The 27,673-nt window shown below is 44.6% G+C and overlaps 3 protein-coding genes across 4 annotated transcripts in view; 2 read left to right on the forward strand and 1 right to left on the reverse strand.

Annotated features, from left to right (window-relative positions):
* Nucleotides 1-443: 443 nt before the first annotated feature.
* On the forward strand, nt 444-3,853 carry CENPS (centromere protein S). Its single transcript, XM_074925066.1, has 5 exons — nt 444-658; nt 893-1,016; nt 1,339-1,372; nt 1,974-2,040; nt 3,018-3,853. The coding sequence occupies exons 1-5, from the start codon at nt 548-550 to the stop codon at nt 3,165-3,167; spliced, it is 486 nt and encodes a 161-aa protein (XP_074781167.1). The 5' UTR covers nt 444-547; the 3' UTR covers nt 3,168-3,853.
* A 2,187-nt stretch (nt 3,854-6,040) lies between these two features.
* On the reverse strand, nt 6,041-10,356 carry DFFA (DNA fragmentation factor subunit alpha). Of its 2 annotated transcripts, none has more exons than XM_074924769.1 (6): nt 10,230-10,356; nt 9,706-9,867; nt 9,460-9,590; nt 8,486-8,675; nt 7,942-8,096; nt 6,041-7,213 (listed from the first exon to the last, which is right to left on the reverse strand). In XM_074924769.1, the coding sequence occupies exons 1-6, from the start codon at nt 10,324-10,326 to the stop codon at nt 7,010-7,012; spliced, it is 939 nt and encodes a 312-aa protein (XP_074780870.1). In that variant the 5' UTR covers nt 10,327-10,356; the 3' UTR covers nt 6,041-7,009. The 2 variants fall into 2 exon arrangements, with proteins under 2 accessions (XP_074780870.1, XP_074780869.1); XM_074924768.1 differs by having other exon boundaries at nt 10,134-10,332.
* Nucleotides 10,357-11,172: 816 nt separating this feature from the next.
* Nucleotides 11,173-27,673, forward strand: part of PEX14 (peroxisomal biogenesis factor 14) — a 79,308-nt gene continuing 62,807 nt past the window's right edge. Inside the window, exons 1-2 of the mRNA XM_074924686.1 lie at nt 11,173-11,258; nt 18,913-18,960. Coding sequence (XP_074780787.1) covers nt 11,223-11,258; nt 18,913-18,960 — 84 coding nt within the window. The 5' untranslated portion in view covers nt 11,173-11,222. The remainder of the gene's footprint in view (nt 11,259-18,912; nt 18,961-27,673) is intronic.

Consider the following 27,673-nt stretch of genomic DNA (forward strand, 5'->3'; position numbering starts at 1 on the left):
GTTTAGGTTCTCCAGCAGAACTGTGTTACCGTGGTGTACAGCAGGAACAGTTTTCCTGGTTTATGGTGTGTATAAGCCTTGTGTTTTGGGGGAAACCAGGATATGCCCACCACGCTATTTTAGTGCTCAGTATGATACTAGCGCTGGGGGAAATACCTGCTCTGGGGTCCCACCGTGCTGTGCCCTGCGAGCTGCTCAGCCCGGGTCAGAGCGGAAGGGACGGGCTCGGGCTCATCTTGGACGTCTCTCTTACGCGCTGATGTGTGAGCTCCGCGGGCCACGCGCGGTAACTCCGCGAGAGGACGGGCTGTCCTGGTCCAGGTGGGCCCAGGTGGGGTGTTGGGCCAGGCCCGGAGCTGTCACCGCCCCTGCAGCCGGGCAGCGGCCGCACAGGGCAACGCGCGAAGCCTCCTGCCGGCCGCGTCCTGCTGCCGACGCCGCTTCTCCTCGGCGGTAGAAAAGCGCTTTCCAACGCCCGGTTTAGAGCGGGGCGGTGCCGGGTGCTGGCCTCGCCCGCGGCGGCGGGAACGGGGCCGGGGCGTCCGACATGGCGGCGGCGCAGCCCCGCCCCGCCGCGCCGGGCGGGAAACGCGGCCGCGGCGCTGAGGGTAGCGCCATGGAGGCGGCGGGCGGCGAGGAGCGGCTCCTGCTCACACAGGTACGACGGGGCTGGCGCCTCCGTTCCCGCCCCGCGCCGGCCCCGTTCCCGCCCCGCCGGGGCAGGGCCCGGCCGGGCCAAGATGGAGCCGTGGCGTGGGGGTGCTGCGGGGGGTGCCGGGGCCTGCCCGCGGCCGCTGAGGTTGCGTCCTTGTGCAAAGCCCTGGTGATCTGTGTACGAGCCGGTGTGTCGCTCTGCGGAGCACTGACCTGTTGGTGCCTTGGATCCTTGCAGAGGCTGAAGGCTGCGGTTCACTACACGGTTGGCTGCCTCTGCCAGGATGTTGCAGAAGACCAAGACGTGCAATTCAGCAAACAAACCATCGCGGCTATTTCAGAGATCACCTTCAGGCAGTGTGGTACAGAAGTTTACATATTATCTATTCGTTGCGAGAGAAATTGCTGGAGAAACGATGCTTAAAAAAAAAAAATAAACAGTACTGGAAGTATGAGAAATAGTGATTCTACTTTTCAGACTTGGAAAAAGCGTTTAAATGTGTGTGGAAATATTGTGCGGGCCATCTGCCTGTGCAGCAGTGGCATGTAACAACAAGTTATGGTTGCTTCTCATGACTAACTTGGATAATTTGCAGTTACATCTTTCTAACAGCTAGAACTGTATTACGTATATATTCCTACTCAGCATTTTAAAATATGTGGTGTTTTCTGTGTTTTCCCCAGAGAACTTTGCAAAAGACCTTGAAATGTTTGCAAGGTAGGTACTGGAACACTTGATTTTTACAAACGCTTTCTTTGTGTTCAGCTCCAGTAACTAGATAATCCTTAAATTATGTGTGGTAATTCAAGTTTTAAAGGGTTCTATTGGCTGATTAAGTAGTGGCTGTGAAGATAGGAAATAGATATTGCCCTGTAGTTCTTCCTGATCTTGGAAGTTCATGCAGTACAAGCGATTGTTTAGATTAATGAGTCAAACGAGTTGATACATAGCAGTGGTGGATGGTTTGGGAGTGACAGATGTTTACTAGCATGCCTGTGTTTAATCTGGTTGCTCCCAGGAAGTCAGGGAATGTTTTAAGAAGTCAAAACACTGACCAACTGGTAAGTAAGAGGGAATGCTGCTTGAAGTTCTGGTTGATAAATTCTGGTTTTTTTACACAAGAACTGTGGGAATTTAGATGTACGTGTACAAACTTGTAAAACAGGGGTTTGTGTATTATAGTTGGAAGAGATAGGTATGTTTGGTTTACAGGGTCCCTATTAAGCCCTTTTAGTTAGTGTTCTGAATTAGATGCTGTATGGCCCCTTACAACCCGTGTTGGCAAACACATTAAGGGGTATTTTTAAATTTTATGCAGGCATGCAAAACGAACCACAGTCACCACAGAAGATGTGAAGCTTTTGGCTAGAAGGAGCAGTTCTTTGGTGAGATTTACTGTATTTTCTGTCTCTCAACATTCTTAAACCAATTGGTTAATTCCTACGAGCATCTGAATGAAGTCTATAGATGAAGCAACTATTGCTTAAGCAATTTCAGTGGTTTATATATGATGGATGGGCACAATCCAGTGATTTTAAAAAAAATTTTCATCTTATTTTGCTTCATGACACTGTGACATTATTACTGTAGGAACAGAGATCTGATTGCAGGTCAAGCAACAGTGTTCTAGTTCCAACAGGGCTGCAGGGGTTCCAAGAACAGACACATGACAGCATTGTCAATCTTGGAAATGAATCACTTGTTTTTTTCCTGATGTTGTGTTTCTTTGTTTTAGCCTAAGGTCAGGAATAACTTGAGTCCACCTTGTGGTGCCAAGTCTCCTGACATTAATGTAGGGGTGATTCACATTCCTGTATTCTCTCATGTGCTGATCTTAAATTCACTAATCTGTTACGACATACCTGTAAATACTTCCATGAAGAATACTAACAATACTAATCCTAATTTTATGGGAGAGAATTTTTTTCCTTCTAGCTGTGATTTGAAATATGCAACATGAACCTGCCTGAGAAGGCATAGTAAATGCTGGAGCTGAATTTTGTGTCCCTGTCGTGTGCTGTTTGTCAGCTAGGTGCAGAGAAATCTTGCAGTGTTTCTGTACTCAGACTGTATCTCCACAAACTACACCTCTGAGTAACTGCTAATGTTGCTGTCTTGGTTCTAGAGGTGGATGTAACATACGTTTATAAATCCTAGTCTTGGCAGGGCATTTCAGTATCTGAGGAGATCCAGTTTGGACTGAGGACTTTGTGCAGGCATTAAAACTAGTTGATGTTTTTCAGCCTTTTTGTCTTTTTTGTAATAAGAATTTGCCATGTTAATTTCTCTTAAACTTTTCTCTTTAACTTCTCATGAATAAATGAAGTTCCTCAGTAGGTGACTGATGAGTTTATTTTCTCAGCTAAAGTATATCACCCAGAAGAGTGAAGAGATCACATCAAGTAACATGGAGCAAAAGGAGAAGAAAAAGAAGTCCAGTGCAGTTAAGGGAGGGAGAACTGGCAAACAAGAAGCACCTGTGACTGAAAGTGAAGATCCCAACATGGCATGATTTACCTTTCAAGTAATGTCTCTGGTCGTTTTCTCTTATTATCCTAGAGGAACCAGAGCTAGCCTGTTAGAGATTCCTCTTGCAGATTAGCAACAGTAATGAATCTTTAGGTTTTTAGGTGAACATGATTAGTTGGACTTTTTTGTTCCAAAAATGAAAGGTCCTTTAGAATTCAGTAAAACTTACAGCCAAAATGCCTTAATTGCTCAAAAAGGTATCTTACTAAGAAAATCCTTTAAATAAAGTGTTGAAAGCACAACAGTCTCACTGACCATAATACTTCAGCATGTGCTGCTACTAGTTTCTCCAATAATTATTTTAATCTTTCCTTCGATTTTTGGTGTTTTTGCTTAAGTATTTTGAGTATCTTTTAACAGCCATATCTCTTACTTGTTGTATCGACAATTAAAACATGTTTTGTGTCATTTTTCACCTGTGATCCTGGTGGTGTGCAAGCTATACTTTCAATAAGTTTTATTGTATTTCTGAGTTTGACTGGAGTAACATGGCTCCGGTCAGGAATGTCTCACCACTGTCCTCTGCTGGACTGACAGTGGCTTACTGAGTGCTGGGGGTGGAAAAGCAGAGTTAAAGATTTAAGGTATTAGGTAGATACAGCCCAGTGAAATGAGAAGGCTGCTTAAGCTACCGCGTGGGCAAAATTTATCAAGCAAGAATATTACTTGCCAAGGATAGTCTAAAATGTGCAAAAAGAGAAGGACTTGAATCACTGTTTCTCTTGGTCAGCCCTTGGTTCATGAGACAAAGCTCTTCCTTGGAGCTGCTTGTTCCTTCCTGAAGGATACAGTTTAGGGCAATTCCACAAAACCAAATTTGAAATTATCAGGTTTTCGTTTTATTAATAATACTTTAAATACTACCCCAGGATGAAGAAGGTACCAGATGGCAGAATATTTTTGATCACCCTTGAGAACTGGGTGTAGCCTTGCTCCTGTTTAAAACCCTTCTCTTGATAGAAGAATGTACCTTCTGGACTAGAGTCACTCAGTGACACCTGGCACAGTGGAAAAAGACTAATGCTCTGGACTCCTTACATGTGCTCCCTTTTATTCTTGCTCTGTATTTGAGCTATTAAACAGTAGTGGATAGGGAAGAAACCCACATGCCTTGTGTAGGCTGGGACTATCCAATATTTATCAAATAATATCAAGTGCTACAGTGTAGAAGAAGATAGGAGATGGCATGAATCCCTCTCTCTGGCTCTATACAGGACATTGTACACAATGACACTTCACCCTCCCTTCCCCCTATCCCAGACTGTTCCACTTTCAGGGATGAGGGATCTTTTAGAAGAATTCTTCTACTGACTGACATAGACTACATAGATAATAAACCAACAATTCTGTAATCAACAGGAAATCTGTGTTGGCATACCAGTGCTTACATTACTCTGTTTTCATATTGTTTTTTTTTTTTTAATGACACTATACATTATATTCTTGAGGTTCATGAGGCTTTACCTCAAGGTACCTGGGTCATCAACCCAATCCCACAGGAGAGGCAAGAAGTTTTTCTTTGTGCTTTATGGGAGAAATCATTAATGCAGTGTTGAAGAGCATTAATCGAGGATACTCATTCATGGCAAATCTACTGCTGAAGAAGGAATGTCTTACAAGCTAGGTTTGTCTACTTGAATGTATTAAAGAATCAAGGCTTTGATGTTCTAAAATTTTTACCCTGAAAAAGCTGTAAGGGCAGCCACCCTAGGTTTCCACACGTCTTCTGGCTATTTTATGCTGTACCACTCCCTCTTGAACATCTATATAAAATCCATCCATGTGAATCATGGGCAGGTCAGTCACCCTATTCAAAACTTAAAGCTTGTTAAATATTACAGGAATAAGATCAAGGAAATGCTAATTTTTGCATAGGTCTAGTTGATAATTTGAATTCTATAACTGCAGCATTTGATAATACACAGACAACTAAAGGGCTCTGACCTTGATAACAGAAAAGAGGAAAAAGCAGCAGTAAAAATCCTCCATCTGGTTTTTCCTTAAGGCTAGATTGGAAGGACCATCACTGCCTTCCTACAAGAATGATTAGCATGGTCTCTGTGACTCCATCTCAGTGTTTGCCTGGGAGTAGGCAAGTTAAATATTCCCAGTACACACAGGATTGAAGTAATGATGCTGTCTGCTGAGTAGATGTGGAAAAGCCACAGGCAAAACCCTTCTTTCCTCTTACACAGCATAAGTAGAACTTCCATAGCCAAGTTGAGCTTGAAAAAAGCAAAAGCACTGCAGCTTTGGGCAAGACTGAAAAACTGGTTTATAATGGAGAGAGAGAGTGATAATCACAAGCTGAGACACAAGCTGACAGAAAAAGCTTGCTGACAACTAGTCTGCTCAATGCGTGCTCCTGCCGTCGGTAACCAGTGTAACTAGCTTTGTGTGCAGCAGAGCATGCTTCAGAAATTCTGTTATGAACTGCTATATATGCTATTTCAGAAAAATAAAAGCATAAAAGGCTTGTAACTGTTTAAAGCAGCAGGAAACCTTTTTACCTGCCATGGCCTGTAACGTTACAAGCCAAAAGTGTATATTGTAAGAAGCAATTACTTGCCCTGGCAAAACAGACTGACCAAAATGCTGACTGCAAACTTCCCCACTAAGTCCAATCATTTCCCCTAGGGCCAGCTTCATCTGAAGTTACCCTAAGTATTTTTACTCACTTGCTAAAAGGCACTAAACTGTTCAGAATATTTATTAGTTACGCTGGCAGTCTAACTTTGAGTGTGCAGTAATTCAGCTGGGATGTCTCTATTCAGTGGGTTCATCTGAATGTATTTGGCATCCTGTACCAGTCCAGGTTACATTAAATCAGGGGGGTTTGCATGATACTGGGAAATATTTGTACCTACTAAACTTTATCAGGAGGTTCAGTTCACTTTGCAGATTTTTTTCATATGCGTCTTCTGTTCTCACAACAGAAGAACAGATGGTGCCAGGTGAGAGTTCTGGTGCAGTGTCACCAATATGAACATTAATGTCTTCCTCTATCCTTAAGGTAATAGTGTACTCATCAGCACATTCTTTAATTGTAGCAGCTGGTGGGAATATCAAAACTAGTCCAACAGTAAGGTAAAAAGGTTTTAATGGTTATTAGAAAAAAAAAACTTTAACAAATTTAACACAAAAGCATCATGATACTACATTAATGATTAGGAGAGTAATACAGACAGGCCAAATAAAAGTCTTCTCCCCCACAACCTTACGAGGCAAGTATTTCCACCTCTGCTGTGCATTACAAGTTAGTGCTTACACTGCACCCAAGCAGGAGTTCCTTACAGAAAAACCACCTAAGTTAAAGGACTCTGAATTTACTTTAACTGCTGAAATTAGCATGAGAATTCAAGTTCGTAGACCCCAGGTTGGAGCTTAAAGCCAGACAGCTGCTGGCTAACCCCTCTGCCCCGTTCATGAACTGTGCTTCCCAGTGTCTTCCAGAGGTCGTCCATCCTTTACATTGAAAATGGTGAGAAGACAAAGTAAGCAAACTGCCTTCGGCTTCAGAAGCCAGATCCATCATTATCAGATGGAAGCTTCTGGCTCCCAACCAGGTATTCAAAGCTGAACCCTGACATGCTGTGTTTAGCAATACCATTGTTCTAGTATTCTGCAGAAAGTCAAAATCCCTTTGGTTACACATGATTTGAATCATCACAGGAGTTTAAGCCTCAGGACAATGTCCAGATTTTAGTTGTCTATAGCCAGACCACAGTATGACCAGCAAACTATGGCTCCCAGGGTCTTTGTTTGTATTTATTATAATGCAAAAAAAAAGAAAAAGAAAAAAAAAGGCAAGCAGCACTACGAGTCTTATTTCTTGCGTTTTGAACTAAGCCAGTCTCCCCAGGGTAGTGTTTTCTTGCCCTTTGACGTGCTCCTTAGGGAATGCAAAGTCTGCACTTGTTGTAGACGCTTGGAGAGCTCCTGATCACAGGCTTGCTGCAGAGCTTCAGCTTTCTGCTTGTCCCACCTTAGAGCCGAGGCCAGGGCTTGTGTGTCTTCTTTCAAGACCAGCTGTAGCAAGACAGATTTCTAACCATCTTTTCTGCTGATGGTCCTCCACTGCTAACCCCTCTGCCCACATTAAGAACAGCAGTAATGCGACCCCTGTTTAATACTGGTAATTTGGTATTGAAGATGTTCCCAGCTTTCATCACCTATCCTGTGGACTAGTGTATTTTCAATATTCTACCAACACTTAGAGCTTGAAGCTATATTCAGATGTTCAAAGGAACAGAAAACAGTTAGTTTCTACCGCAGGTAAAAAGCAAGAGGAGGAAATTCATAGCGTTAGAAAGAACATACCTCCTAAAGGTTAAAGTTTACCTAGATTTTCCAAGCTGTGGGTTTATTTACACCGTCTTCCAAAATCAGGAGATTTTTATTTTGATTTGGGATGGATAAAAAAAAATAATATAGCTAGATGCATTTGCATACCAAAAAAAACCCCCTTGCTGTTAAGACAGACGAAGCACTGGCTGACTGATTTGACAAGAGATCAAAACCAAAATTATGTTGTGGCTTTTCAGAGGACAGACTAGAGTACTTTGCAACAGCCAGTTGACACTACTCTGAGGAGCTCCAAGCAGGGGGTAGCGTTACCGAGGAAGAGAAACAGATTAAATCTCACCACACTGAGACATACTGACATTAAAGCTTCCAGAAGCAAGAGCAGCTTCCCCTATAACCTCTGTCTCCAGAGGGAGAGAACTGCAGAATGTGTTTATGTCATTCTCACCCACCTCTAGATCTTGACTGTCCAAGCAGAGCTCTGGAGCAGGTTTCTCTTTCAGCGCAGCAAGGATCTGGTCACTGAGCGCTGTTTTGGCTGAAGTGCCTGTACTGCTCGTACCTGTGTCAACCACATCCATCTCCTTTCTTGGTACAGTCTCAGATTCTGAAAAGCAGCAGAATCATTATAGCCTGTGACAAACACAGGACAGGAAAAATGGCCTGGACTGCTTTGGTGGTTTTGAGATTAATAAAACACGCATTCTATTTAGGTGCATCCTCTAACTTAAGAAATCTGTAATGTTAAGAATGATTACATGATTTAAGCTTTTCTCCCAGTATTCTACTTTCAGGCATTGTGAGAAATGTGACGCAGCAGTGAGAGGACTCTTGCTCTCTCCCAGTCACAGAATTTTTACACTACACCAGCTATTAACCACAGTTAACAGCTGCTACGCTGACTCACTCCAGTCCTTCACTCTGTCTTATTTATTGCACTCAACTACTTCAGGCATTTCTGAAAAGCTCCACCTCTAGCATCCTAATGCTCCCTACCTGCTACTTTGCTTAAGATACTGTCTTCATTTTTCAAGGCCTCTAGGTAGAGTTCCAGGAGCTGTCTTGACTGACGTTCTTCTTCCCGTCTGTCCAGCACCTGCTGCAGGGTATCCTGCAATACGTGGATTTTGGTTTGACTTTGGGCGAGTTCTTCTGCCAGGTCTGAAAGTGGTACATCAATCAGCACCTTAAAACAACGAGAGTGCTCTTGTTACACGGACTGCCCCAGTAACTCATTCCGTTACCCCGACCCCAGTACAAACAGCAAGCCTCTGCCTCCGTGAAACCCAGCATGTTTCACAAGGGTTCTTGTCACAGCAAGTCAGCCTAGTTATGAGAGGCTGTGGTGGCACTCCACCAGCCAGCATTCTTTACCAGAAGCCAAAAGGCATCCAGGAGGGGTAGAATTGTGCATTTTTAACAGAAATCCTGACAACTGGCAATCAAAGTATCATTCTTATGAGTGTATGGGAATACACACAGGAAAGCTGACAGCCTGGCGCTCAGGAAGCTGCACACTGCAGGACACGAAGAGGCAGTTCCCACACTGCCTCACCACATACAGGGTGGCGTTGAGCAGTCAGATACTCGTCAACCAGCTCTGGAAACCCATCAGCAGTTCTTCAGAGCCCTCTGGAGCAGAGATTTGACACACTGCTCAGCTTCCCTTTTGACATTAGACAGGTGCCTGGTTTTAAGGAAGGAGCCCACCTCAGGTGCCATGTGGCCAAATCTTGACTTTTTGCCCTCCCACTGCCAGAACTGGAAAGACGCTGTGAGGGACACTCGGTGATTTAGAGCATCTTCCTCAGATACTTCTGAGAGAAATTTGACTCTCTCACCACAACAAACAACTGCAGCTGAATTAAACTTGAGATCTTGTTTACTTAATTCTGTTCTCTGCCATCTACTGAGATAAATGGATGATGGGCAGAGCCAAGGACAGGAATGAAGAGATTTCCCCACTGTACCTGGAGGTCATCTTCAGACATCAAGATGATATTAGACAGGTCGTCCTTCAGCTGCCTGGCCAGTTGCTTCCACTTCTCTGCAGCACAGTCCACTTCATCCACAGCCTCTGAGAGCCAGCCCTCTCTGCTGTCTGACACAAGAGCCACCAGTTTCACGGGTCATTCCTGATCCACCCCAGACAGCCTAATTCCACGAGGTGTATCCAAACGCCCCTCCCCTTCCATGCTCCCTCACCCTCGGAGTACCTAAGCTTTTGCTGGACCATTTCTCATTCTTGGCCAGTGCCACAAACTTGGTGTTAGATGGCAAACACAAGAAGTAATCTTCATCATCCACGATGGTGCCATCTTCTGCCAGTACTATGGTGATGGGCTCCCTGGCCTTGTCAATAGCCAGAATGCCACGAGCTGCAGGACAGAAAAAAATACTTGATGAAACAATAGAAGTGACACACGCACTGCCCTTGTATTCCACCCCTCACAAAAGACAAGCAACTCCCAATAATTCAGGCTAGAGCCCCGGGCCTGTCTCCACACAGCTCTGCACACCAGCTCTGTTTTAGCCCCTAGTCATCAGTTCCCCCCCCGCCCCGAAATCAATACCGATCGATATTCCGATCAATCGGGACATACGCACGGAAGAAGGCGCGTTTCAGTGCCACCCGGGCGCTTACCCTCCGCCTCCCCCCTCAGCAACCGCCACCGGGGGGACCTGCTCTCCTCCCGCCGCACGGATCGGGCCCAGCCCCGCCGCCTCCCGCGCCGCTCACCCTTGTCCCGCAGCTCCCGCAGGCAGGAGGCGGCCACGCCGTGCTGCTCCCGCCCGTCCCTCCGCCGCAGCAGGCAGCGCTTCAGCGGTGCCGCCATGGCCGCCGCCCGCGGTGCTCGCCGGGACGGGCCGCGGGGCGCGCTGGGACGCGGAGTTCTGCGCGGGCCCGCCCGGGGCGGAGGGAAAGAGTTGGCGGGGTGCGGGGCCGCTCGGAGCCCTTTCAGGGTCCCCTGGGCCAGCGGCCCGGGCAGGCGCGGCGGGGGCTTTTCCTCAGAGCTCGTCTGCGCTTCGGCGGCCGAGAAGGACGCTCTAAAGCCCTCGAAGGGCTCTCTTAGCGCCGGCAGCCATTTAAGTGCTTGTGAAACAAAGGAGTAGGGCGAGTGTGCCCGGGTGTGCGCAGACAGCGCGCTCCCTTGCAGACGGGTGTGCTGGCTGTGAAATTGTAACACGAACAGAAGGAACAGAGGCACGCAGTGAAGGCGCCCGGGCGCTATCGGGGTGGCTCCACCGGGGTGGGAAGCCCCGGGGTTGTGGCCGCTAAGGGCGGCCCTCCTAGGAGCTCTTGCCGGCCGTACAAAATTCGGCTTCTGGGAGCCGTAAAAAAAGAGCGGGGAACGATATCCGTGGTTACACCCCGCGATGGCCCTGCCGCACCGCCTGGGTTCTGTCAACGGCCCAGCTGGCTTTTCCAGGCAAGGAAGACTTGTGTGCCAGGCCAGGCAGGGCACTGCAGCCCCCACAGTCTCGCAGCCTGCGGCTCGCTCTCCGCAGCCCTGCCCCGAGCCCTCCCACCCGCTGGCTCCCGTCCCGGCGGGAGGGCCGCAGAGGCCGGAAACTCATGGCAGGAGTGGTTCCCGGCGGGGCGCATCGGTGCCCCGGCGTTCGACTCGTTCTGCCTGCAGCGCGAGCCGGTGGGGCCGCGCGGGGCGCGAGGGGAACGGCGGTGAGGGCGTTCCATCGGTTGGGCGGGGATGGATTAGCCGGGCCTGGGAAGATGGCCTCCTCGGAGCAAGCGGAGCAGCCCAGCCAGGTAAGCGGGGCCGGCGCTGCGCCCGCTCCGCGCGGGCAGGGGGTGGCAGGGGGCGGGCGAAGGCGCTGCCGCCGCCTCGGCGGGGGAGCGGGCGAGGGGAGGGCGCCGCGCCCCTACCCCCCCACACCCAGCCCCCCCCGGTCCCCGCCGCCTCCTCCCGCCGTGAGGGGCGCGCGCGGCGGCGCCGGCCCCGCTCCGCTCCTCTTCCCCGCGCGCGGCCTCGCCCCCGCCGTAACGGTGCCCCCGCGGCTTGTGCCGCGTCAGCCCCCGCCGCGCTGGGCCTGAAGGCGCCGGGGCCAGGTCGCCTTGGCGAGGGCACCGGCACCTGGCGAGGAGGCGGCGGCCGGTGACAGCGGCTCCCCGAGGGGCGCGTTGCGCTTCCCGCCCTCCGCCCCCTCTCCCGCCCTCAGGGCGAGGGGCTGCTGCCCTGGGGGGCCGTCGCGGCCGGGGTGACGGTCGGTGCTGCGGAGGGCCGGGGCGCCCTGCTCGGCGGCTCTGCGCGTCCCGGCACGGCTTTCGCCCCGAGTGCCCCGTGGCACCAGCGAAGCTCCGCGTCTCGGGGGGAGTTGGGTTTGCGGTTCGGCAACCCGGCGCGGGCTGGTGCGGGGCGCGCTTCACCCGGCAGCCGGGGGCAGCTCGGGTGGGAAGAGCTGTACAGGCCGGGCCCCGAGGCAGTGGGTGAATTTTCACCTTAGGGTCTGTATCAGAAACTCAATAAAGCACTTGAATGGCGGGAGGGAAAAGAAGAGGCACAGCCAGCTGTTTACCTGCTGGCTGGGTTTTGAAATGAGGTGGAGTACCAGTTAGACAAAGTGCTGTTTCTGCCTTGCTCTTGCAAGGGAGAAAGATCCTTGAACCAGCAGCACAAAAGGGCAGAGCAACGATAGATGTAGTATAAGCATTGTTAAAAACTGAATGGAGAGACTAAAAGAGAAGTAAGTTCGCTGCCTTGAGTGTGTGCTTAAGATATTTTTAAACTGGAACCTGAAATGAATGGAGGAGCCAGAGGGAAAAGTGGAAATACGATGTGGTTGTATATAGTGTGGGTTTCCAGTCACTTGTGCTGGCGTGTTCATGATCCAGTGTAACTTGTATTTAACGGTAAACTCTGTCTCCCTCAAATTTAGTGACCTCCTGGCAGCTCTCTTATCTCACCAGTATCTCGGCCAGACACCTGAGTATGTGATGCCAATGGAATTTTGTAAAATCCTTTAGGTGGCCACAGAGGGCCCTCCTGCAGGAGAGAAAAGGTCTGGCTGTTTCAGCAACAGGGAAGAAAATAGAGCAAAATCTGCCACTGACATGCTTTTAGTCATTCAAATCTATCCAGATTTGTCTAAATCACTGTGAACCTCTCTGTTGGTCCTTTTATTTTGGACTGAGGAAGCTGAGTTTGTAGGGAACATTGTTGAACTAAACTGAAATAGAAATAAATTACATAAACTTCATACTCTTGACTAACCAGCACAGCTCTCCTAGGTTGTGAAAGGCCAGGTTACCAAACTCACAGTAGGCTTGCTGGGAAGTTTTCCATCGGCCACATGCTTTTATCAGTCATAGTTTGAGCTGCAGGCATTACAGACTCTTCCTCATGCCTTGAGTGAATGTTTTCAGAATGAGGAGACCTGGAACAACCTGTGACTGATCCATAAGCTGGTCTACAAGGCACTTGACTAGAGGTTTCTGAGAAAGCAATCTGGTCAGTTGACAAAGGTGAGAAACATTTGAGGTCTCTTGAGTTTGGATGTAGTATCCTCTCATTGCACCCTTTTTTTTTTTTAACACTTATTTAATGTTGCTTTACCTCAAAAGAAGGTTTGGAAATAGGAAAGTCTTTCTTTTTAATGGGCCTCATAAATGTAGCCAGAGCACCCCCTGGGTTTTAAAATTAAGGATGTGAAGAAAGTCACTCTGTTACTCTCCATAGTGAAAAGTGGGAGTGGTAACTCTTACCTTATACGTAACCTGGAGAGTTTTTTCAGGCACTGCCTGTAAAGAACATAGTGGAGTTAATGCTTGTCCTGCATTCTAAATCAGGAAGAGTTTGAGATAAGGCAGAATACTCAGGCTGCAAAGTTAACTTTTCACCACAGAGACTATTCTGTGTCAGCTCCTCTGGGGAGGGCGGTGGTCTGAAGCCACTGTGGGTGAAAATGGTCAATTAACTGCTCCCCAGCCCGACTCTGTCACATTGTTTGCAAAATGCTGGATTCTCGAGGCGTAGCAAATTAGTTGCTCCCATTTTGGCTCCTGGCCTGTCATAGCTTCATTAGTGGCATTGTTTGTTTAAAGAGCAGCTCTGGTGGTCTGCTTTGCTTCAGGTATGTGAGGTAACACTCAAGTTCAGCTACAGGGTAGCCACACTCATTTTACCCCTTCCACACACACACCAGGAGCAGCCCTGCTTGTATATTAACTTTCCTCCTTCTCCACATTGTGTGCTTGTGTGGAGACGGAATGGAAGGGCTGTTGTCTCTGTCTGAGGCTCTCGGTGCCTGCTGGTGACAGGTGTTCCCACCTTCCCCATCTAGCATGTGTCTTATGCTGACTGCACATTCCTCATCCAGATAGCTGAGAAGTGTTCAGTGCTTTCAATCTGTTGGTTTGGATGGGATTTGAGAGAATCTTGCAGCTTTGGCCAGAAAAAGGGGGTTTGACTGAAGAATATTTAGCACAGTAGATGAATTCTTCAGGGGACAGTTTTGGAATAAAACAATGAAAACACCTTTATTAGTCTAGCAGAATGTCAATGCCACTCTTATGCAGCCATTGCGGTTTTGATGCTGTTGTCAATGCGTGTAAAAAGTTGTCCCTGTTGCATGCTAAACGTTTAGAGAATTTAAAAAAATATTTACTTTCTACCCCTGATGATGCTTGTTTATTTATTGCCAAGCATTTGACATAAAGCTATGAGTAGTAGCACTGCCTGGCTTAACATCTTTATGTTTGGGTCCTATCGTGTTTTCTATTACAAATCTAGTTAGTTTAGATGCTGAAAAGGGAGTGTCAAATGTCTCAAAATCTGTTTTTCTTAGTTTAATTTTCTCATTCTCATGAATTAATATATTGCCTCAAGCACTGTGGGGAGGGGGGAATGTTGCAGCTCAAATGAAATCATTTACATAGATAGAATTATATTCTAAAGGCAATAAACATTGCTACCAGAGATTTTAAGACACTTGGTTTTGTTTAGGAATCATGTTCCTTGGGCCTTTAGCAATGTCTTTACAAAAAAATAAGTAGAAGAAAAGATCTTGTCTCATTGTTACTATTCCTTATAGTAAAAGGAAAAAACACGACGATGGTACAGCCTCTGAACAGAATAACTGATTTCTGATTTTTGTTGGCTGTCAGTATTTCTCTGGTGCTGAATACTTTGACAGTGTATTTGGTGAGTCTTCTTGGCTTGGCTAGCCAGCAACCCAGTCCTCTGGTATTCCATTTAACCGAAAATCCCAGTAGTGTGAAATTCTTTAACATTCATTGGCAGTAGTGCTGTTGGTTTAGATAAATATGTTGAAATTTTTCCAAGCTGCTTAGTTTGGGACACAAAATGATACGTAATTATCTGTACAGTTTCATGTAAAAGCTGAGAATCCTCTAGCCTGGAAGTCAGGGTGTAGCTGATCTGTGTGAGTCATAAAAGGCTTGAAATTGTTAAAATCAGTGGCTGAATTTGACTTGGTACCCAGATGGTAGTGCAGCCACTGAGGTAGGACAGGCAGAGCGGATTCTGTGTGTGGGTGTCCTGGGGTCAGCTGGGACAAGGTGGACAGTGGGATTCTTTTGTTTGTTTTATAACACTGGAAAGCTCACTGTGCTAAAACCAGACCACACGTAAATTTAATGTAAGAGACTGAGAAAGGAGAGTTGGTACGGTGAACAGAACGCATTGGTGTTCCAACATCTTTTACACTTGGTGATGTTCTTACATGTGGTTTAGTGGGGAAGCAAGCAGAGTACAAAGGCCCAAATCTTGCTTGTTTTCTTTCAAAAACCATTATACCCACTTTGGATTGAGTCTACCATGTATTTGTGGTTTTTCTTCACATAAGGAAGTAGTTAAAGCAAATTTCAAAGATGCTGAAAGATGCCTGATTTGTTGTTCCAGAGACTTAATTCCCTAGTTGCACTGTTAGTCAATATATACATAAATTTTCCTCCCCATTTGCCTGTAGCTCTTGACTGTTAAGCCTCTGGATTTTCTGCCTTAAAGGATGGTTTATGGTGAAGAACAATGGTCTCTGAACTGTGATGTCCATTGTTTTCATTAAATACAGGCTACTGAACAGCCATCACATGGGGATGGAGTCTTATTTGACTCCTCTCGGAGCTGACATGTTCTGGAGGGTTACTGTCCCCTACCATGTCAGACCAGTTCCTTTGCTGTTAGACTGTGCCTTGTACTTGGAAATCTTGCTGGAAGGAAAATGCAGATCTCATTTAAAATTTTGGTAGCTTTGGACAATGCGGTCAAAGTACCTTAAATTATCCAACCAATCATATATACATCATCAGGTTATGAACAAGCAGATGTCAGAATTTTTGAGTATTTGTCTTCAGGATCAAGACTTTTACCTGGTTTTACCTATTTCACAATGCATGTTTTCTCACAGTAACTTAGGCTTCATTTCAAATCCTTCTTCAGGCAGTTTCCCAGGTTGGCCAAATTTTGTGTGGAGTGACAGTCCATGAACTAGTGCGGCTCCTTAGGGCAGAACATACAAGTTCTGGCACTTAGGAAGCTCTGGGAATTTTCTGATGATACAAATTCTGTGGTGGTTTCTTTCTTCCTTTGTGCCTTTACTTTTTGCACCACACATTTGTAGTTTTTCTCTTTGCAAAGTCAGCTTAGGTAGTTAAAATGCTTTGAATTTTCTTTGAAACGTGCTATAGAAGAGCAAAATACATGTGTTCTTAGAAAACAACACAAGTGGCTTGATGGAACAATTCATGGAAATAGTAGTTATCAGCTATAGGTGCTTTTCTGAAGTATTCAACAGGAATTGTATCTGTGCTGCTCTTGTCTGCCGCTTCTAAGCAGTTCTGACCCTGTGCCAACTAAACTTGATGAGACTCTTTTCTTTTACTTCAGTGTTCTATGAATCACACCCCAATATTTTAGAGTATTAGCTGTAGTGAGTTAGTCCTGGGGTTTGACTGAAGAAATAAAATAGAGCATATGCACCAAATGAGTTTATCCACAACCTAAACAGTTTCAGTTAACTTATTAATGAATCATGCAACCATATTCTTATGTTGATTCTCATATATTTTCTATATTTTTTGAGAAATAGATGAATCTTGAGGCTGTTCATTATTTTTCTTTCATCCACCTAAAAAACCCATGAAAGCAGATACACTGTGCATATAAAAATGGGAAGCCAGTGACAGGGTGTTGTCGTTTAACCCCAGCCAGCAACTAAGCACCACACAGCTGCTCACTCCCCTCGGCCCAGCAGGATGGGGGAGAGAATCAAAAAAAGAAAAATAAAAAGAAAACAAAAAAAAGAAAACTCATGGGTTGAAATAAAGACAGTTTAATAGTTTAATAGGACAGAAAAGGAAGAAAATAATAATAATGGTAATAATAAAATAATTAGAATATACCAAACAAGTGATGCACAGTGCAGTTGCTCATCACTTTCCAACTGATGCCCAGCAGCAGCTCCTGGCCAGCTTTCCCCCCCAGTTTATATACTGGGCGTGATGTCATATGGTACGGGATATGCCTTTGGCCAGTTGGGGTCAGCTGTCCTGGCTGTGACCCCTCCCAGCCTTCTTGCTGGCAGGGCCTGAGAGGCTAAAAAGTCCCTGACTGCGTATAAACACTACTTAGGAACAACTGAAAACATCAGTGTGTTATCAACATCATTCTCTTGATCTAAGACACAGCACTGTAGCAGCTACGAGGAAGAAAATTAACTATCCCAGCTGAAACCAGAATACAATGTTGAAGAGAGAAGTGCCCTTTTCTTGGTATCACTTTACAGATAGACCGAGCAGTGTGACTTCCAGTACAGTGCTGGAGTTGATATTTACAGTGGTTATGCCAGGTGAATTTTCAGTGGCTGAAATTTTTGCAGATATGGAATGGAGTAACAGAAATGATGATGAATGCACCTGATGGGCCTCTCTAGAGAATCACTGCCTAGCTGTGAGATCTGGCTGGGCCCTGGTGATGGTGCTTATGGCTGGAAGCAGCTGAGTTGCAGTATATTTGAGTTTCTGGCACCCTCTTGTGGTAAATACGTATTTTTAGCTATATTTTTTCCATATTTTGTAGATGGGGGAAAAAAAAAAGTCTTGAAATGCTTTGAAAGTGTGGTGTGTTGCATAGAAGTGATGAATAACATTGAAGGCCGAAAAGTCACTTAAGGACCTTTATGCTACTCAATGAATAGGATTCTTTTTCTTCTAACTGAGCCTCAAAACTTGTCCTCATTACTAATAAAACAGCAATTTTTAACATTGAGGTAACCAGTATCTGTCACCTCTCCTAAGATAAAAAAACTACAGTGCAGGCAATATGGTTCAGACCATCTTAACATCATGTGAATCCCATTTGAAGGTAGATGGTTGACCAAGATAAGTTTATTTTATGGTAAAGCTTAGGTGTCTCTGCCTTGGGAGAGCTAATACATGCTAGTTACACAGAGATCAAACTGCTTTCTTTTGAATGTGAAGAAAAGCCCAAAGAGTAATTCTGTAAAACATGGGACTATGCGAAAATGTTTTCCCTGTTGTTGATGAGTGAATGAATACAAGCAAAACTGCAGGTGAGCCTGGAGGGTGGAAGCTCCTGAATTTTATATCTAGTCCAATATTTGGCTTGCTGTCCTGCTTTAATCAAATAGTTTCTTCCTGTTACTCTTTCCTACTATGTAAGGTAAGTTGTTCAGCATTTGCCCTAAAACTATGTGTCTTAATTATATGGGGAAAACAAGGATGGTACTGGTATTGCTGACATTTTGGGGGATTTAGTTGAATCATAGTTGCTTTGAAATCTTTCAAAGCAGAAAACAAAGAGTGCATTACTGGATCACAGAAATGGGAGAAGCTTGGTGTCAAGTTAAGTTTAGTCCTTCTAGAGAGGAGAAGGTGAACCACGGAGTCAGTGAGGTACTTCTGCATCCTCTTCAATAGCTGTACTTGGGCCTTCTGCAGCATTTCTTCCTCTTAGTATCGCAGAATTCTCTGTGGATGTCAAGGACTCATCAGGTCCCTTTGAGACAGGCATATCATGTCCGGTCTTATACCATGCAGTGTGACAAGTGTTGCAACCAAGGGTTTAATGGAGAGAGTCCCAGTTTCATGCTGTGTTTGCTTCCTGCACAATATATTCCAGAATTTGAGTTAGGGTGAAAATTTCTTTCATGTCTCTCTGTAGTCTCCATGGCTCTTAACTGCTGGCTCCCTAAAGAAAGTTCTGCAGATTCTCTAAATTCTGTTGTTTTAAATGGGGACTGCTGGAAATATTTTTTTTTCCGTGATTCTGATCTCTTTGTCTTCAGTCCATCACAGAACCGCTACTGATAACAGAAACAAGTGCGTCTGCCTAAATCCTGCTCCTAGGAAGAGTCGTTTTATCGGACAAGTATTTCTGGTTGTGTCCATCAGGTGGCAATGTAACCTCACTCTTTTTGCTTTACAGGCTGGCTCCTGCCCTGCGACTGAAAATGCAGCATCTCGAGAGTCACTGGTAAGTTCTTCGAGAAGCAGCATATAATTTCTTGCTGATAATATAATATACATGAGTTGTTCTCTTTGCTGCATCATTTTGCATCCACTGTTTTGCGTTTCTAAGGAGCTGGTGCTTTGTGAAAAAGATGTAAACTGCCTTATGTTGCCCTGCTGATGACATCTGAATTCTGACCTGTAGCCATAAGCTCCCATCTTTTGGTGTTAGACATGGGTCACCTGGGCCACTGAGTTGTCCTTGAGCATGGGTTGCTTGTGCTAAGTGTGTGCAACTTATGCTCTTGATCAGTGCTTATTTAGTAAAGAGTCTGTGCAGCATAATTTAAACTGAGATTCTTAGTACTGTTGTCTAATAAAAACCCCTCTGCTGCTCAGAGACCTCATTCAAGCTGTCTTTATATTCAAATGTACTCAGAGTGAGTTTAGAAGTGTCTGGCAGCTGAAAGTGCATGTGATCCAATGTTTTCACTCTAGAACAGGTTTGGGAAGAGCTCTAGGATTTTTTGTTTATGAGGATAACTAAGAGAACCCTGTTTTGTTTTCTTTTTTGTGGTGATGTGGAGTGGGAAGTGAGCCACCACTCTCTGGAGCTGCAGTATTTTTTTTTTTTTTTACAACCTTCTTTTTCTTTTTTTTCTCCTTCCTCTTCAGACATCCATAACTCAGTCAAAGCCTTGCCAAAGTTCTTAGCCCATGTTACCGTCCTAAACATGTAGATCTCCCATTGAGTTTCTTCTCTGACTTCCATTTGGTGATCATACTGAATACAAGCTGTTTGCAGTGAGAAGACTCAGGTACTTTCCATAATGTGGAGTATGGCCACTGGCCACATCAAAGTATTTTCACATTGTAACTCTTATCTGGAGAACCCAGGCGATGATATTTAAAGGAGAGAGATGTGAGTAAAGACTGTGAACCAGGGGTCAGTAAAATGCATCTAATGAAAGGGCTGTTCATGACTTCTGTTAGTCTCTGCAGTGAAGACCTCTCTTGTCTAGTAACATTGTGCTATCCCTTAATTGCATAGACATCTGTATGTGAGGTTACCTGAAGTTTTTATTGACACCATGTGCTTTGTGATGGATTTGGTGGTTTGTTTTTTTTTCGGGGATTGGGTTCCCCCCCCCCCCCCCGCCCTTAGGACGGTCATAGCAGGCAGCAGATCATCACAGCCTGTGCTGGTTGACAGTTCCTTCTCTTTCTCAAGGCAGATTCTAACATTACCTTTGATTTAATTAATTTCTTACTGTATATGCAACTGAAGAATTGCTCAGAGGAACCACGTAGCATTTGTGTGTCTTTCTGTATGGGTGTATATTCTTACCACATAAAAATATGTATACGTTTACAGAACTCCAACATAAACTTTACTCTCACAATGGTGTTTTGCACATCAGCTAATTAGAGCCCTTTGAAAGGTAGAGGTTTTCTCCTTATTTTTTCATTATTTTTTTTTTTTATATTAAACTCAGTCTTTGTCACGTTTGCTTAGGAGTCATTATTGCTTCCAGCTGAGTATCTGCAGAAGCCTTATTAAATGAGCAGTTCAGTTCTGTGAGCCAGATGACCTAACTTCCACCACACTACTGTGGCTTCTCTGTAGCCAGGATCATGCATGCTGCCTTCTAATGCATGCAGTAGATCTCAGTCCACGAAGCAGACTTGTAGGCACATGGCGCCATGTCATAAAAATGTTTACGGAAACACCAGAACAAACTGTGGCATGAATCCAGCAAATGGCTCTGTACGGGAAAGCCATGTGCTCAGGCATATCGCTGCTGACTTCAGGTCTGGTGCTCTGCAGTTGAAGAAGACTTACAGAACCCAGAGGAAGAAAAGAACCTCATGACCAAATTCTTCTCTGTACGCCCTCATCTTTATTAACACAATTGGTGACTGAAAATACTCAGCGACTCACAGGACTGAGACCTGTTTGGAACGTGTCAGTGGTGCTACGCACAAGTACGAGAAAGCTGTAGAATTCAAACATCTTGCATTGCAGCAGCAGTCGTTACAGACTCAAACTGGTTTTGTGTTGCATTTGTGATTCTACTGGGCACAGTATCCTGCATGGTGCCAAATACCTTCTGCTCTGTGCTCAGTGGCACTGTCTTCTGTGCACTCTGTACCCCACAGCCTGCTGCTTTCAGCAGGAATCCGGGAGAAGCCATGATTTCTAGGTGTTTGCAAGAGAACTTCAGTGTTCTGCAAGACCATGTAGCAGATGCAGTCTGACACATCATACTGTGTCCTGCATTTTGGGTCCTCCGGGCATACCATGCTAAGGTTTATGGCCTTACTGAGGCATTCAGAAGAGCCTTACAAACTCATGTCACACTTCTAATTGCTCTTTCTTCAACCCACCTTTGATGTTTTGAACTACCAAACTGGAGATAAGGGACTCCACGTCCATGCCATTAATCCCGTGAGTTATCCAGTGTCCTTACAATAAACTGTCCCGACTGAAAAATGCTCCCTAATAAGAGGTCATTGTGTTACAGTACTGACAGTGGAGAATGAGATGGAGGGGGATGGGAAGAGCTGTAATTTTTGCAGCAGAGAGCGGACACTCATTTCCCTAGCTGTCGGTCTTGGCCCATTAAAATTTGCCGTGTAGCTCCATAGTGGGAAGTGTAACCTTGTGTTAGCAGAGTGTCAGCATCTCGCTCTGCTGCTGTTTACAGCCACGTTTGTCATCGTCAGTGCGGGATCAGCTTCTCCTTGAGTCCAGCTTATCAGTGAACACTGCTGCATCCCTTCCTGCTTGTACGTGCAGCCACCTCTGATAATCGTCCGAACACTTGTGGAATTGGAATAGGTTTGTCTTTTTGCAGCCACTCAAAGCAAGAGTCCTGGCATGTGCAAAAGGTGTAACGACATAGGTTCAAGCATTAGAAAATCCACTTTTCTTCTCAAAACTTAATTTCTTTGGTCTAATTTCTCTCTTTAGTGTACTTACGTAATCTTTTTTTGCTTCTGTTCTTAGCTTGTTTTCTCTCTCCCTAGCATCATCTTGTGGTTTTTTAACCATCCTGTGCTGCTTTTGAGATGTGTTCTGGAGCTTGAATATGTTTGCTGTTGGCCTTTGCTTTCTGCTGAATCTGCTGCAGTCTAAATTACAGCTATGATGGTTATACCTATGAGAGCCTCTAACGTCAGCCTGGGTTATAGGAAGCATTGCTTATAAGTGAGGCCTTTCCACACGCTGCTTGTTTGTTGGTTGTTTTTTTTTCCTGCCATGAAACATCCTCATTCCCTTGCTGGTGCTTGGTATCTGGAAGAAGTACTAGTTGTAAATATAAAGATACTGGCTGTAAATGTAAAACTGTCTTTTGGTTTCTCACTAAGTTACAAAATCCCTGGATCATGGTATGAGGAGCAGTGTATTTTCCTTTGCAGGATTATTTAACTTTTATTTCTAGCATGTGCTGTTTCTTTCTGTTTCTTGCTGCAGATGATAGCAGTTAGCACTGAAATATGGACATTTTATTCCCTTTTTTACAGGCTGTTGAAAGGTACAAGGTAACAAGAATTACTGCTGCCTCTATAGCAATTAGTGTAGTTTCTTCGGATGTGCTGGAGCCCTCGTGGCTTTTCCCCACCTTTTGTTAAACGAATTTCCAAATTTTTAAGGGCCATGATAATGGCCAGAATACTTCTAGCACCCTTTTTTATGTGAACATCATATGGTTCACTGCAGACATTAATTACTGTGTTTAGGGAATATGTCTGTGCTATCTCCGTTTTCTAGAAAAGCAAACTGTTTAGCCAGGTTCATCCAGCATGTTGGTGGCATAGATGTGAGACCTAGTCTGCTGGCCTGGTAAAGGAGGTAATTTCTATTTCAGGGGCTTCATTCTGCCCCTTTTATGTCTTTGGAAAAGCCTCTAGCCTTGCATGTGTAATATATTTTTTAAAAAGTGAATGTGGTATACTACTGCTTCTTTAGTTCATCCTTCTTCTGGTTTTAACTACTTTTCTGGTGATTGAATAGTGGAAAAAATGGAGAGCAGAAGAGAGACTTGACATTTCTATATCCATCACATATCCACAGGCACAAAGTCTCATCAGTCAGTATGTCCATGCTGAACACGTTCGGTGTTTGTATCTATCTTTGCTTTCTTGAAGCATCAGTTGAGATCTCAAATTGAAGCAGTTCCTCTACATTTTTTGTGTTCAGTAGCTAGGTTTCCTAGGACGTAAACCAGTAAAGTTTGTGCTAAGTGTTTATAATGGATAAAACTGTTGAAACTGAAAGTGGACAGCTACTTACTCTTTTTGTGAACTGCCTGAATTTGGGTGCTTGACATTCAGTGGCAGACAATAGATTTATTAGATCCTCTCTGTTTTGTTGCCTCCTTTTAAACCTTACCTATTCTGTTAATCTTCCTCTTAAGTAGACTGTGGTTAAAGTGAATTTAATTTAGGTTTCTGAGGAAGGAGCTTTGCAATTGAGATTTTAAGTTTGACTACTTTTAGCTCTACCTGGTGTAACTAGAAGTTGAGGGAGCCTAATGCTAACAATACTGTTCTCTTTAAGCATGTGAACAAAACCATGAGTGAGAAAGAGGAGAGGTTACAGAACTGTGTCATAAGATTTGAGAGAACTTGTTGGGGCTAATGTTAGTTAAGGGTACTTGGGATCCACTTTTTATGAACAAATCTTTAGGCACATGTTCCTCTTCTCCTTACGAAGTCATAGATGCTATTTCTGCTATGTCAAACCCTACAGAAAATGAGATGCATGGGAATTTTTTGAAGATTCTTCTTTGCCTGAAATTGTTGTTTGAAATGAAGACAAGAACGGTATTTTCACTGAAAAACTCATACTTTTTTTTTCTGGAACACAATTGCATGCAGGGGATACCATGTAGTATCCTTATCCTTTCTTTTAAAGTTCAAAGGTCCTAGTCTAGATTTGTAGAAAAATGTGATTTTTTTTTTTTTAAGAAGAACTTTTTTATTTCCAGAAATGAGGTGAAGGACCAGAGTATACTGGACGAATGCTTCCCATCACACTTTTGCTTTCCATTCCCCCCCCCTTTATTGTTTAAGACAAGATTTATACCTGTTTACTGTACAAATGTTCTGTCTGCCACAATGGGTTTGTTCGGAGTGGTGGCCTACACTGAATGATTCTCTAAAAGTAAATCTATCCAGAGGGGATTTCCAGACAGCAAGAGTCAGTAGGCAACTAACTTATAGCCCCCAGCGAAACATTAGTCAGGATAATTTACCACTGTCAGCAGGAGAGGGAGAGACTATCAGCTTTGTGACCTCCCGTACAGGCAGTAACCCTGGTGGTGTGATAGTGCTTCAGCTTGTTTGGGGAGGTCCTCAGTGTGTTCCTGTGCATTCCCAGTGCTGGACAATAATTCCATCAGGCTTCGCATGGCAATTGCTGGGCAGATTTTGGTCTTACTGGGCTAGGAACAGGGAGACAGAGGGGTATGACTGCCTTACACAGTGTCCTTTGGTTTGCTGCAAAGAGCATTCTGTGATTTCCTAAGCAGACCTCTCTTGTGTTTGACCTTCTGATAAGTTTGAGATTATTGGGTTTTTGCCTCTTTTTGTCTCTTTTTTTGTGCATATTCATTGACTTCTTTTGTTGTTCATGCAAAATGTACTCGCTTAATCTGTCAATTCCTTTTACTCTGTTGATTTAGACAAATATATTAATATGTGCAAAGCACGCAGATGCAAATTTACATACTGAGTATAGTTAAAGGAACACTGTCACGTCAAGTTAAATTGCCTGCCTGTGGTCAATGGGAAGTTTTTCTTGGAATTCCTTTAAATCCCAATTTTAAAAGAGGGTGGACTATAATAGTTTGTCTGTTGTAGCATTATATGTTAATGTATGAAAGCTAGAAACTTGCAGCAGGTACTGGCCAGAGCAGGTTAAGACCCTATCAGACTGTACAAAATGTAATAATGGCTTTGCCCGTCCCTAAGAGCTTACAGGTTAAATGACACTTTAGAGCCGGTGGGTGAGGCAGCATAACAACTAGGATAGGTACAGTCATTTTCTATTATTAACAGTGTGGTGAACTGCTAACTAGCAGCTTATAATCTTTTCTGTGTACTTGTGCAGAAGAGAGCTCTGAAAGAAATTCCTACTTGCTTTTCAGATGTTACTGGTCACAAGACTTTTAAAATGGTTTTAAAATAGTTGTAATACTCTAAGTTGGTCTTTACAAAACATGCAGGGAAATTAATGTACTAGGAATTAGGTTAGAGTCTTTTTTAATGTTAGGTATGATTTGACTTCCAGAGATCCCAGATCTCTCACTGAGGGCAAAATGGAAGCTACAGTGCTTTGTGACTTTGGAAAAAATCACTGGCACACAGTTAGGAAATATTTAGCATTACTTGATATTTTCCCCTTGAGAAAAAGGAATTCAATTTTTTTGTTTATGTTCACGTGATGTTTTGTTGGTCTAAATATGCTACACCTACAAACAGTTTTTTACAGACTGTGGCCTGCTTTGCTATCAGCTGGCTGTTCTGTATCGGTTGCCAGCCCAGCTCTTTGCCTGCTCGGAAGGATTGGGAGCGCTTCGCTGTGTGCATCCCAGCTGTTGGAGAGGGTACCTATTAATTTCAAACAGGTGACAGCACACAGCGAAGAGGTGCCTGCACAGTGTGCACTTCGGTAATGATGGGTTATGGGATCAAGGTGAGATAATAGTATCATTTCAGCTACATGTGTGTGGAAAATATGCTATGTGCAGAACAACTTGTAGAGGGCAGCAATTGCCCACAGTTCTTTCTGCTTATAGAGTGGAGGGACAGGCTTAAGAACTTCACAGGAGTGTCTGCCTTTTTAGCTTCTTGAAATAACTTTATGCAGGAGACTTGTTCTTTGGAGTGCCTCTTGACTCCATGTTATTAAACTCCTAATCTGGAAAGTGTTGCTAGAGATTGTTAATTCCTCTCCTACCTCTAATAGCACTGAGCAGTTGGACTCCTTTTGCCTGTATCTTGATGCTGCCTGTGTCATTGTTACTTCAATCAAAAAGAGTCTAGTGACAGCTAGTGATTCTTACAAGATTATAACTGCCTACATGCAATAATTTTCTTCACTTCTCGGCTTCCTCCTACAGTGGGAGACCACACTGTAAGAAAAAAATTGCAATGTCTGTGGCTTCTTTGTTGTGCCTCAGAGTAAAGGGTATGTTGCATCTTCGTCACATTAAAAAGCAAGGTAGCTGGGGCACAAATGGCAGAATGGCTTATTCAGGAACTAGAAAGAACTTTCCCCAGCTTTGATGCACATGAATACATCCTTCAGATACTTCTGATGCCAGCACCTTCAGAACCAAGATTTGCCAAACTAGGAAGTTGAGAGTTGTTATAATTCTTGGATCTGGAGTTCCTTTAACAAGTTTATTGGAGAAGAGACTTCCCCTGCTTTTTGTGTTTTTTATGTTTTTCTGTATGTCATTTATGTTGCAAATCCTTCCAAACACCTTAATAGTTTGGGGTCTGGATTTTTGTTTTGGTTTGTGTGCATGTTTACACAGCTCTTCTTGTTACAGTTGTACAGACTGTGTCCTCTTCCCAGTTGGGATCCCATAATATGCCACTTCTACTTTAACAATTGCCGTTGTGGAAAAGTAGCAATGAAAATATGCATAGCTTTTTAGTTGAAAGAGTTTTACAGCTGGAGAGAAGCAAGAAAGATAGCTTTATATCATCAGCCACACTCACAATATGTCCTACTTTTTTACATTATCTGTTTTATCAGAGCAGGATTTTCCTCTGCTGTCAGCTTCCTAGTGTTCCGTCAACCACCTGAATGGCCTGAATGATGGTATTCCTTGAGATAACAATGCCACAGCAGAGTGTATCTTGCTGGAATGGAGCTTCCCTGCTATACAGTGAGAATTTCCTGTGTCTTCCTTCCAGTTTGCTTCTCCTGTTTGTTTTGTGTGCCACCCTAAGTGATTCCTTTCCTCCTTAAGCATCTGCACCCTTCAGATGTTTGCAGACAGTTATCACATCATTTCTTTTTTCCCCCACCCCCATCCTGGTCTCTTAGCCAAGCTCTACATATTTAGCTCATTTAATCTTTGCTCATAAGTCAAGCCCGTAATTGACAGCTCTGACACGAAGAGTCGCATTGGTTACACATGCTGCCAACAGGATATAAATACTTTCTGTGCAGTGATTGAGAATTACAGTCAAGACTGAGACAAGCCTGCTCCCCCCGCCTTCCCTGCCACTATATTTTTGACAACCCCTTTCACAACATCAGGTTGCCACAATCCCGTAAAGACAGACTTAGTTCTCACTCTAATGGTCAGCTACCAAGCACCCAGCATTCTATAAAGCAGTGCTTTGGGGGTCACTTGGGGAATTCAGTACTAAAGTCCCATGGAATTCCCGTCTGACCCTGAATTACAGAGGTGCTGTTCTCTTGCAGGCACGCAGGTGCCTCAGGCTGCTGATGGTCATTCCTTCTGGGAAGGCAGAGCTGAGCTCTCTTGCAGCCTGGTGTGCTACCTGAAGTGACTGGGTTTTGCTCTGCATGTGCAGGATGGAAGAGGTGTTGGAACCCCGTGCCCGTGTGTTCCTGCGCTGCCATCAGGAGGCTCCCAGCTCTGGGGCTGGCAGGGATCTGTCGTGCACATACTCTTGGCACCAACATTCTTCACTGTCTCTGCCAAGAGGAAGCTCGGATGCTCTCGATCCGATTGGCATAGCTGTGA

Source organism: Athene noctua, chromosome 22 (assembly GCF_965140245.1).
Source record: "Athene noctua chromosome 22, bAthNoc1.hap1.1, whole genome shotgun sequence".
NCBI lineage: Eukaryota > Metazoa > Chordata > Aves > Strigiformes > Strigidae > Athene > Athene noctua.